This window comes from Marmota marmota, unplaced genomic scaffold (assembly GCF_001458135.2).
Source record: "Marmota marmota marmota unplaced genomic scaffold, marMar, whole genome shotgun sequence".
NCBI lineage: Eukaryota > Metazoa > Chordata > Mammalia > Rodentia > Sciuridae > Marmota > Marmota marmota.
Window position 1 is genome coordinate 6,441,901 of NW_026000076.1, and position 12,482 is coordinate 6,454,382.

The 12,482-nt window shown below is 37.5% G+C and overlaps 1 protein-coding gene across 1 annotated transcript in view; it reads left to right on the top strand.

Moving 5' to 3' along the window:
• The window catches only part of Dipk1a (divergent protein kinase domain 1A), a 69,058-nt gene that overhangs the window by 49,909 nt on the left and 6,667 nt on the right, over positions 1-12,482 (top strand). The window contains exon 3 of the mRNA XM_015500884.2: positions 10,910-11,017. Within this exon, the coding sequence (XP_015356370.2) occupies positions 10,910-11,017 (108 nt within the window). The remainder of the gene's footprint in view (positions 1-10,909; positions 11,018-12,482) is intronic.

The following is a 12,482-nucleotide window of genomic DNA, read 5'->3' on the forward strand; positions in this document are numbered from 1 at the left end:
TTCCTTCCTCCCTCCCTCCCTTCCTACCTCCCTCCCTTCCTCCTTTCCTCCCTCCCTCCTTCCCTTCCTTCCTTCCTTCCTTCCTTCCTTCCTTCCTTCCCCTCACTCTGTTGCCCAGGCTGGTCTTAAACCCAGTGAGCTCAAATAATGCCCTATGTCAATCTCCCAAGTAGATGAGATTACAGGACCATGCCACTGTGCTTGTGCTTGGCTTTTGTTTTCAATTGTAATAAAAGCATGGAGCTGTATTCTCAGCTACTCAGGAGGCTGAGACAGGAGGATCTCTTGAGTTCACCAAGATTAAGAACAGCCTACACAACATAGTGTGACCCTGGTTTGAAAAGAAGAGAAAATATGAAACATTCTACAGTCATACCTATTATTTAGGGCTTGATTCTAGTGAAATGAATAATAAGCCTTTAAAACTTGTAGAAGGGAAGTGGAGTAGAATGATATAACCCCCAAAAGCAAGGTCAACTTGCACTTAAGTTGTAAGGAATGAGAACTGTTTGGCTCTTTGTTTAGAAGCCGCTTTCTAAAAATGACAGCGACCAGTAACCCTAGTCAGATGTGCTTGGAAATACCCTTTTTTTTTTTGTTTGTTTCTTTTTCTAACAAGCTGATTGCATAATGTGTTATGTGATTCATTGCGGATTTTCTCTGATTATAGAAATTCCTAATTCATTCATTATTTCAACAAATCCTATTTGGTACCTAACAATGAAGAAATCTTGCACAGTTTGACTCTGTAGGTAAGATTCCCTTGACATAGCCTATTTTGTTTGTTTTTTTCCATAAAATAAAGAAAAAACCAGAAGCCAGGAGAAATACTTCCCTTCTGTGCTTTTCTTAGGATCACATTGTTTCATACTGAGATTGGCTGACTATTTCTGACTGAAAGTTCAAAGTCCCACCTGGGTCATGTGAGGCCCTGTACTACTTCTAGCTGACCTTGGTGGCTACTAAAGCAACATGCTTTTTTTTTTCCCCCTTTAGGAGCTTCTTCCATATTTTTCTTTTTTTTGGAGAGTATACCTTTTAAAATGGAAGCATTAAAAGATAAAAGGGCCCCTAAATGTTATTAAGTCTCTTTTGAGATTCAATTTCTAGAGCTAATGGCTTATTGCTTAAAGCAACTAGCTTAAGATATACTAAATTTAAGATATTTAGAGCCATGTTTCCAATTAGATAGTAATATATAACCATGTCAATTAGCTTTGCCTTTGCTTAGGATCAATTATTATTTGACTTGACAGTTCATTTTATGCCATTAAGTGTACTGAACCAATACTACTTGGGACATACCATTTTTAAAGAACAAGCTTAATTTTTTTCCTTATATGAAAAGTACAGTCCTGCTCCCTTTATGCAAACTTAGGTTAGGTTACCAATCTCTTTATGAATTTACATTTACTAAAGAAATTTATTTCAAATATTAAGAAATATAAGCCCTATCCAAAGAATAAGCATTTTGGTTTTTAATTAATTTATTTATTATTTTTCGTGGTACTGAAAGTCAAACCCAGAGTCTTGTGCATACTTGACAAGTGTTCTATCACTGAGCTACAACCCCAATCCAGGTAATCTTAGTGGCTAAATTATGGTAGTATTTCTGGTGACTTTTGATGTATTATGCTGCTCTTTTATATCATGTAAGAGTCACTATAATCCTGAAATAGGTGATATCATTGTTATCCTTAATATCATTCCTATGAAGCAATAAAGAGACTAAAGATTGAAAACAACTTAGAAGAAAGAAGCAAACAAAAAAATACTATATTCTTTTTTTAAAAAAATTATATAGTTGTAGATGGATAGCATGCCTTCATTTTATTTATTTAATTTTTTATGTGGTGCTGAGGATGGAACCCAGTGACTCACACATGCTAGGCAAATGCTCTGCCACTAAGCTACAGCCCCAGCCCTAAAATGCTATATTCTTTTAGTTAAACATTTAGTTTATGATTCCTTGTGTTATGCTAGTTCCTGGGGAGGTGGAGATGAGACATGTCCCTGTCCTGGAGATGCTTACAGGCTAGTAGGGGATATGGAAAAATGAAAAGGAAGAATACATCACTGAGAATAGGGTTGCTAGAAGTAGCAAATAAAAATACAAGATGCTCAGATAAATTTGAATTTAAATAAGCTATAAATACTTTTTGGAGTATAAGCATGTTCTAAATATTGACAATAAATGAAAAATTTTATATATATATATATATATTTATATAATATAAGTATGTCCTATGCAGTATTGGTATGGGCAACCCTAGTGAACAAGGTCTGTAAGGCTTTCTGGGAAACATTGTATTTGAGCTGAATTTTGAAAAATTGGCATGAACAAGACTATAAAGATATGACTATTGCTACATTTCAGGAATAGAATGACTAGTGAGGCATAATGGCACACACCTGTAATCCGAGTGACTCAGGAGGCTGAGGCAGGAGGATCGAAAGTTCAAGGCCAGCATGAGCAACTTTGTGAGATCCTGTCTCAGAAAATAAAAAGGGTTGGGGATATAGCTCAGTGGTAGAACACCCCTGGACTCAATCCCCAGTAATCCCCACCCTAAATGTCACAAGATGTAGTGTAATGGGTGAATTGGAGACATCACAACAGGAAGATGAGTTTCATGGTATCTGCAGTAATACAGACGCAAAGTAAGGAAGCTGAAACTATGCCCCTGGCAGCAGGAATGGAGGGCAAGAAACAAAGACACTAAGGAAGTGATTGGATCGCCAGCACTTGGTGACCAACTGAATTTGGAGATGTGGGGCTAGAGATGTAGCTCAGTGGTAGAGCATCTGCCTAGCACATGGATTTGATCTACAGCACCAAAAACTTAGATGAACAAACCAAAAAACCAAACAAAAAGAGATTTGGTGGCATGAGGAAGAAAAATAAATTTATACTTCCAGACAACTGAAGTCTGTGCTCGCTTCTTTAGTAGCCACAAAGATCAGCTAGAAGTGGTTGCAGAACCGAGGTAGAACTTTGAACTCTCAATCATAGAGGAGCCAGGTGGAGGATGGATAATGGGAATAAAGAAAGATAAACCTGGGAGAGAGGGCCAGGGGAGGGTGAGTTCAGTTGAGGGTAGCTTAAGTGTGAAGTGCTTGTAGGCTATCCAGATGGAGACAAGAGATGCCCAGGGAGCACTTCAGTATTTAGCTCAAGAGCAGGCCGTGGGCGGAGACAGAGCCAAGGCTCATCAGTGCCATAGGAATAAACGTCTCACTCGTGACAGTGTACAGAGAACCCAAAGGAAGTAGAATAAACCCTGGGAAAATAATATTTTAAATTGTGAGAAAGGAAGAGAACTCCATAAAGAAGACTGGTAAGGAGTTACCAAGAAAGAAGAGAAAAACATGAGAAGAGACGTCATTAGGAAATAGTTTTTAAGCAGTGGAGGCCAACAAAGACAAATGCTGAAGGAAGTTAAATAATGTAAGAATTGAAATCCGCAATTCAGAGTTCATTGTTAAATGGGTTGGGAGTATTTGTAAAATATAATAGAGTTAAAAGCCAAACTGTTGGGTCAAGTTGGGATGAGGGAGATAAGTGACCATGACTATAGACTGCTGTTTCTAGAAGCTGCTGAAAAATAAGTTGTAAAAAAATATAACATTTACCATCTTAACTATTTTTAAATGTACGATTCAATAGTGTTAAGTATATTCACATTATTGTGTCTTCGTGATTTTTTTATTTCGTAAAACTGAAACTATACATGTTGAACAACTCCCCTTTCTCCTCCTTCCATTCCTTGGCAACCACAATTCTACTTTCCGTTTCTAAAGTTTACTTTAGATACCTCATAGAAGTGAAATAATACAGGATTTGTCTTTTTAATGACTAGCATATTTCATTTAGCATTATGTCCCTAAGGATTATCCATATTGCAGCATATGTCACAACTTCCTTCCTTTTAAAGTTTGAATAATATTCCATTATATGTAAATACCACATTTTATTTACTGTTCATCCATTGATGGACATTTAGGTTGCTTCCACCTTTCAGCTGGGATTTTTCTGTTTTCCTTTTTTTTTTTTTTTTTTTTTTTGTGTGTGTGTGTACGGGGGATTGAACCCAGGGCCTCAAGCATGCAAGACAAGTCCTTTACTACTGAACTATCCCTATTCCTTTTTCTAAATTTTACTTTGAAACAGGGTCTTGCTAAATTGCTCAGGTCAGCCTCAAATTTAAGATCCTCCGTCCTTAGACTTCTGGGTAGCTGGGATTTTAGGTGTGTGCTACCATACCTGTCTGGAAATTATTTTAAATTGAGCTAATCCAGTTTGATCTATCAAGAGTCCTTAAATTCTGTTTGAAAGATAGTGGAGCCTGACAAAGTAAATATATTCCTGTAATGCAAGATTGATTCAGTATTTGAAAATCTTTTATCATGGAGAAGGAATAGAAGAGAAAATGATAGGATTATCTAAATTGATACATTTGACAAAAATCAGTAAATTCTTAGCAACTAAGAATACAAAGGACTGGAGGCTGAGACAGGAGGATCGTGAGTTCAAAGCCAGCCTCAACAAAATGTGAAGCGCTAACTAAGTAACTCAGTGAGACCCTGTCTCTGAATAAAATATGAAATAGGGCTGGAGATGTGGCTCAGTGGTCAAGTGCCCCTGAGTTCAATACCCAGTAACCCCCCCCCAAAAAGAACACAAAGGAAATTTTTCAATCTGATTACAAAAACCCCTATATCCAACATCATGTGTAATGGTAAAAGTCTGAATATATAATGTCTGTGATCAGGATCAAGGTAAGGATGTACATTTTCCTCACTTCTATATTTTACTGAATATCCTAGCCACTATAATAAGAAAAATAAATAAAAGGCATAGAGATTGAAAAGAAAATTGAACCACTGAAAATATTTGACACAGGTGAAGACTAACTACTTCCATGCAACTTATTACTAGATTATAATGAAAATATTTTCTGGTATACAAATAGGCATTTATTATAAAACATTTATTTGGCTGAGCATGGTGGAATATGCCTATAATCCTAGCTACTTAGGAGGCTGAGGCAGGAGGATCACAAGTTTGAGACCAGCCTTGGCAAATAAAATTAAAGACGGGCTTGGGATGTAGTTCAGTGGTACAGTGCTTACCTAGCATGCTTGCCGTCCTGGGCTGAATTCCCAGTAACACACACACACACACACTCACCCATACACAAAACATCTGCAACACATATATCTATTTGCAAACAGTCCTAAAACATTTCCTATAACCTGTCTGTACACTCATTAAAGTCCTAATTTTGTCCTTTTAGGTGCACTGTCAACTAGCATGAAAGATTTACTCAAGGCAGAAGCAATGATACTCCCAAGACAGGTTTTGTTAACTTATAATTACCATCAGGGCAGCTAGAAATTCTGAACCAACAATTCCCAAAATGTCTACATTGACCACCAGCATCAGCATCATCTATAAGTGCACATTTTCAGTCTCACCCAAGATCTAGTGAGTCAGAAACTCTGAGACTAGGGTCCAGCAGTCTGTAGTTTAAGAAGCCTACAGGTGATCTGAATTTCCTTCAGGTTTGAGAAACATCTATTATATAAGGATTAGTTCAGAGAACCTATTTAAAGAGAAAGATTATAGCTCCAACTGGTTCCTACTCCCTCTTAATGAAAGTGTATAGAATATCTTATATTTTAGCCAATAAATATCTTAAATCTTAAATATCTTTAATTTCATCAATGATAGTTCATTTCTAACTTTCATCATGCTCTCTGATAAGCCACAGATTTTACCAATAAAATCCTGTTTCTATATGGGACTAGTATAGCTTGTTAGAATGCTTAGCATGTGTGAAGCCCTAGGTTCCATCCCCAGCACAGTTAAAAAAGAAAAAAAAAAATCTGAGAAATAGATCAAACTTGATATAAGGAATATAGAAGTACTTTGAGTAGTTAGTTGCCTCTGAAACATTGGCTTCCTGATTAGAGCTCCAACGGAACACACCTGTGCAACCTTGGTTATGATATTAAAGATACCTGGACTATAATCTGCAAACAACAACAACGCAAATACCATATTGTGTGTATTGGGGAATTTTAAAATAAATTATGGGGCTGGGGTTATGACTCAGTGGTAAAGTGCTTTTTTCGCATGTGTGAAGCACTAGGTTCAATCCTCAGCACCACATAAAAATAAATAAATTAAATAAAGATATCATGTCCATCTACAACTAAAAAAAATTTTTAAAAAAATAAATTTAAAAATTATGGTCATTATACAGTAGGAAAGGAAAGAATAGAGAAGGTGTGTGTTGTGTACAGGGAAAGAACACCTTTAATGGCTAATACAGAGAAGTCAGAAGCAGAGAATGAGAAGTTGGAAGGTAATGTGAGTGCAGAAGATGATGAAGATATAACAAGAGTTGGTACAGGGAATGGGAAAGGGGGTGGACTAGAGACGTGGAGGGTTTTCAGGCACTGTGAACAACCCAACTCTACTTTTATTTCCCCTTACTAAGGAGAAGCTGAAGTCTGAAATTGATGCCTGAAATAGATTTTTAGAATGTGGATCTTATAAAGTTATTTAAAACCTACTGCTATACATGTGTTTATTGTTATTGCCCCCTTGTGGTACAATTCCTGTAGTTCATGAAATTATTCCTTCAACATGGGTGGGTTTTTTTAAATGAAGCTCAAGAGTGTCATCTTCTGGTAGTGTGAGAGAAGTGCAAGCGAAGAGGTGGTGGTAGAATCAGGATAGTAAAAATCTCAGGAATGGATAAACCTTTGACATTTTTTGCTGATTATTGTAACATTGAACATGCATTATAATGTCTGTGTCTTTTTATTTGACTATCATATTACTTTCTGTGATTAAAGTCTTATGTGTATGAGTATGCCTGAAAAATAAAACAAAACTCAACTAACTCTCCTTTTCACAAAAGTATGTGGGAAATTTGCTTTTGGTTTGTGATAGAAACCACAAGTTGAAGAGCCTGTTCTTTGTGACTTTGTGACTACCTCTTTGATGCGGGTTGGCTTGAGGCCTTTGCTCAAAACAAGAAATTTGATTCTAGTAGCTAAATACTTCACTGCTTAGCAGTTTACTAAGAAACTTAGTTTGTGCTTTAAAGTAAAACAAAACATTTTAGGTGTCATGGAAAAGTAATAATTTTTCCCCAGTTTTTTTTTTCTTGAAGATATGGTCTTGCTGTGTTGCCTAGGCTGGCCCCGAACCCCTTAGGCTCAAACAAGCCTCCTGCTCCTGCCTCAGTCTTCCTTGTGGCTGGCTTCCAATGAGATTTTAAACCCAAAACCACTGTGTTGGTTAGTTAATAAACATTTATTGAACATTTAAACAGCAAACTGTGCTATGTGCTACAGAGGAAGTTCAAAGATGGATGTGACCAACTCTGTGCCTTCAGATCAAATTATTGTCTAGCAGGGAAAATAATGTTAGATTTGGGAATATAAAGAAAGAATGAAGGAAGAATATAAGCTCAGGAGAGAAATGCACAGCTTCAAGCTTATTCATTTGGAAGATGCATGGGGCAGTGAGGTACTTTTAAATCTTGACTTTGGGCAGAATAAAAGACGAAATGTTGGGTTGGGGATGTGGCTCAAGTGGTAGCGCGCTCGCCTGGCATGCGTGCGGCCCGGGTTCGATTCTCAGCATCACATACAAACAAAGATGTTGTGTCCACCAATAACTAAAAAATAAATATTAAAAGATTCTCTCTCTCTCTCTCTCTCTCTCTCCTCTCCCTCTCTCTCTCTCAAAAAAAAAAAAAAAGGACGCTGGAAGTGACAGCTCTTTCAATCCTATCCCAGAAGTTCTGCATGATAGAATGTGCTACTTCTGAGCTGGGCACAGTGGTGAATGCCTCTAATCTCACCAATTTGTGGGCCTGAGGCAGGAGGATTGCAAGTGCAAGGCCAGCTGCAGCAACTTAGTGAGATCTGTCTCAAAATAAAAATAAATCAATAAATAGGGCTGGGGATGTAGCTTAGTGGTAGAGCACCCCTGGGTTCAATCTCCAGTACAAAAAGGGGAGGGGTGGGAAGAGGATGAGGAGAAGAAGGAGGAAGAGGAGGAGAGCTATTTGTTACTCCCATGTAAAAACCCAGCATCTACTTCACTCACTCATCCAATTGACAGGTGCATTATATGGGTTACATATATTATATTTACACTCATATCTGTGATTGATTATGTCAGGCATTGTTCAAAACCCTGAGGAAACAAAGATGAATATCCTGGCCCTGTTTTGAGTTGCTTGTGTGGAGGATGAAGACTATCAAGGAATGAGTGTGCCTGCAAATTTTTAATGGGAACGCTTGGGAGGGGCATTTGACCTAGTCAGTACTAACCCTGCTCTACTAGTTCCTCTCCAACACAGGTAATTATAGTTCTTGTACCTAACCTAACTGGTTAAAAGCTCTGGAGGCAAACTATATAGGCTCAGATTCTAGCTCTACCATGAACCTGTTCTACATGTTTCTTAACTCCTTCCACCCCAATTAGGGAATGAGCCCAGGACCACACCCAGCCGTTTTTTTTTTTTTTAATTATTTTAAATTTTAGCCAGGATCTAGCTAAGTTGTCCAGGCTGGCCTCAAACCTGTGATCCTCCTGCCTCTGCCTCTTGACTTGTTTGGATTACAGGTGTGCCTGGTTCTTAATCTCTTCTCTTTTTTTTTTTTCTTTTTTTAACTATGTTTTTTAGTTGTCAATGGACCTTTATTTTATTTATTTATTTTTATGTGGTGCTGAGGATCAAACCCAGTGCCTCCCACATGCTAGTGCTCTACCTCTGAGCCACAACCATAGCCTTCTTAACCTCTTCTTAACTTCCCTTGTCTCGTTTTCTTTTTCCTTTTTTTTTTTTTTTTGGTACTGGGGATTGAATCCACAGGCACTTTAACAATGAGCCACATCCCCGGCCCTATTACTACTACTACTACTACTACTACTACTATTATTATTATTGAGGCAGGGTCTCATTAAATTGCTTGAATTTACCATCCTCCTTCCTCAGCCTCCCAAGCTGCTGGGATTACAAGCTTACACCATTGCACCTGGCTTGTCTGTTTTCTTATCAATGAAGAGAAAGTGCTAACCCTATTCCATAAGGAAATTTTTGAGGATTAAAGAGATATACATGCAAACTGCTTAGGACAATGTTGGCATAAAGAAAACAATTTGACAAACACCTATGTATCTACCACCTTCTTAACAAATCGTAAGCTTTTACCATATTTGCTCCATTTTCCCAAAGAAATAAAACATTACAGGTACAGTTGAAGTTCTCTGTGTCTTCCTAGATAGTCTTCCTCCTCCAGAATATCCATTCTTGAGTATGGTGGGTGTCCTGCCATTATGCTTTCATACTTTCCTTACCTATTTGTAGGCACATAAACAACACATGGTATTACTTTGCATGTTTTTCCCCTGTGCTGGGGATCAGACCCAGGGTCTCATGCAGGGTAAGCAATATTCTACCACTAAGCTGCACTCCCAGAGTCTTTGTATGCTTCTAAACTTCAGTAAGTGGTACTAGATCCCACGTGTCAATCTGCAACTTCTGCCTCTTAACATTACAAATATTTTCCATGTAGATGTATATGAGCTTATTTCTTTCATTTTAATTACTAAGTAGTTTATTTTCTAAATATACCACAATTTATTTTAAACTGTTTCAGTAAATCCTTTGAATTCATAGCAACATATTTGTTCTACTTCATGATAACATTTTTTTCTGGAAATTTTCTTTATCTGATTTTTGCTTTTCCTATTTCTTTCCTCCTAATTCTTTTAAGTTTACTGTATAGATCTCTTGCTTATTTTTTTAGTTATTACTCATTCCTATGTGAATTGTTTTTTTCAGTCAACTATTTACAGACAGCAACTGGGCAGTGAACTGAGCTAGCAGTGAAGCTGATTGTTGGGTGTGTGTGTGTGTGTGTGTGTGTGTGTGTGTGTGTGTTGAGGAACAGACAAGAGGTGAGGCAGAGACAGAGACCTCACACAGACATATTAGCCTGTGTATCTCTGCAGGAGGTACAGGGCTCTTGTCTCTCCCAGCTGTTGTAGTCCATCACCAGACTGCCTCCAACAAAGTTAACATGTTTAAGGATTTTATCATACAACCCCACCTTGTTCCACTACTTCATGGTGTCTGGTGGTGTTCTGGGAAGTCCCGGAAGCTTGTGCCCCTCAAACCTTCCTTGTAAACCAGATGATGGTTCTGCTCCTCAGATGCACCTCCTGCCTGGTGCCCTGCCCATTTTGAGAACCCAGGCCTCAGCAGGTGTTTAATCTCAGCCTATTTGGGGGCTCTGGTATAATCTCTGGGTTTAGTAGATCACCCTCAATTATTGTATTGTGCCTAGGATTACATTGGTACCTTATTTTATCAAATATGGAGTTTGCGTTTTTCTCATTTTCTTTTTGTTTTTGTGTGACTCAAGGATGACACAATGACAGACATAACTTTATTTAAAATTTTTCAAATGGAATGTTTCTATTGTTGGAGGAAGTAGGTATTCTACCACCTTAGACCACTCTACGTGGGAAAAATAGTTTCAAACTTCTGTGCACACAAGAAGCCCCCAGGGATGGGGGTGTAGCTCAGTTAGTAGAGTGCTTGTTTCACAAGCACAAGGCCCTGGGTTCAATCCCCAGCACCAAAAAAAAAAAAAAACAACTAAGAAGCTCCCTCTCATCATCATAGAGGTAGAAAGTAATAGAGCAGATGGATTCAAATACACTTCTGTCTAAATCCAAAGCCCACATTCTTTTCATCAGAAAACTTTCTCTTAAAGGATAAAAATACCTTTTATTGATATCTTTCAGATGTTTCTTCCCATGAACCTTTTTTTATTAACTACTTTTTTTTTTTTTTTATCTCCTGGTTTTTAGTGTGACAAGTACAAGACTGGAGTTATCGATGGGCCCGCATGTAATAGCCTCTGTGTTACGGAAACGCTTTATTTTGGAAAATGTTTATCTACCAAGCCCAACAATCAGGTATGGACATTATGAATAAAGACTCCAGAATGTCAGTAAGCTTTAATTCTACCTTAAACTAAAGGCATTATTAAAATAATTTTTGAACCAGAGTTTTAGAACATTACATGTAATTCAGTTTTATAGGCTTTAATTCATTCATTCAACAGATACTTATTTCTTCTCTATTCCCTGTGTATCCCCAGATACTATTTTAATTATTTCAAAGTAAAAAATAAGAAGGGCTGGGAGTGTAGCTCAGTGGTAGAATGCTTGTCTAGCATATGTGAAACCCTTGGGCTCAATCCCCAATACTGGAAAAAAAAACAAAGAAAAAAGATAAGATTACTTCTCTTATGAACCTTACATTTCCCCCAGAGAGATGAGAGACACAAGCAGTTGATAGATAAACAAAACAATTATCGGCTATGGTGTGTTCTATATATAGGAGGCACACAGGTGAGTTGGTAGAGAATGGGGAAGAGGGATGGTAGAGATGCTTTAGAGGAGATGATCAGGGAAGACCTTTGAGAGATAACATTTGAGCTCATGCATGAACAAAGAATTAAATTATAGGCATAGGCTGAGCTAAATCACAAAAGAACCATAAACAGCTGATAAACATAATGAAAAAAATTCTACCTCCCCATCAAAGAAATGTAAGTAAAAATAGGATGCTATTGGACTGGAATAAGATACAACAAAACTTGGGCAGGCAAAAATTACATTTTTATATTCATCCTACTTCTAAATTTCCCAATATGAGTATATATTATTTGTTAGAAATTTTGAATAATTTTCAAGTTGACACTACTAATCATGTATAAGAGGATTTCTGACTGAATCTCCAGCATTTGAGTGTCAGTTGTGTGCCAGGCACTTTTTGATGTATTGGGTGAGACTGTGGGGAACAAGACAGACAAAGCCTCTGGCCTTGTGTGCTTTGTGTTTTAATGTGAGAGAAGATATCATAAATGAATAAATAGATAATTTAAAAGATAGAAGGAAAGCAAAACAGAATGAGTTCCAGGTGCCAGGGGATGGGAGAGGACTCTTATTATAGATTGGGGGTTAGAAAAGGCCTTCCTAAGGTGACATTGGAGCTAATAATTGAATGAAGTGAAGGAACTGTCCCTATGAAGAACTCAGAGAATACGCTGCAAGTGGAACCAACACACGTGAAACAGATGTGAAGCAGGAAGAAGCTTGGTTGGTTTAGAGAAGAGAAAGACCAGCATAGCTCAAAAAATAAAGAACCAGAGAGCAAAGTGGTAAAGACTAGGATGGAGAAGTAGACCAGGCCATCTCCAAAGGGGCTTAACAAGCAAAGGAAAGGACTTTGGACTTCATTCTAATTGAATTGGGAGTTTAATAGAGGGTTTGAAGGAGGGGCATGATATAATCTGCTTTGTTTGGATTTTTGTTTTGTTTTATTATTAATTAATATGGTTCTCATTTTTTTTTTTTTTTTTTTTTTTTTTTTTTT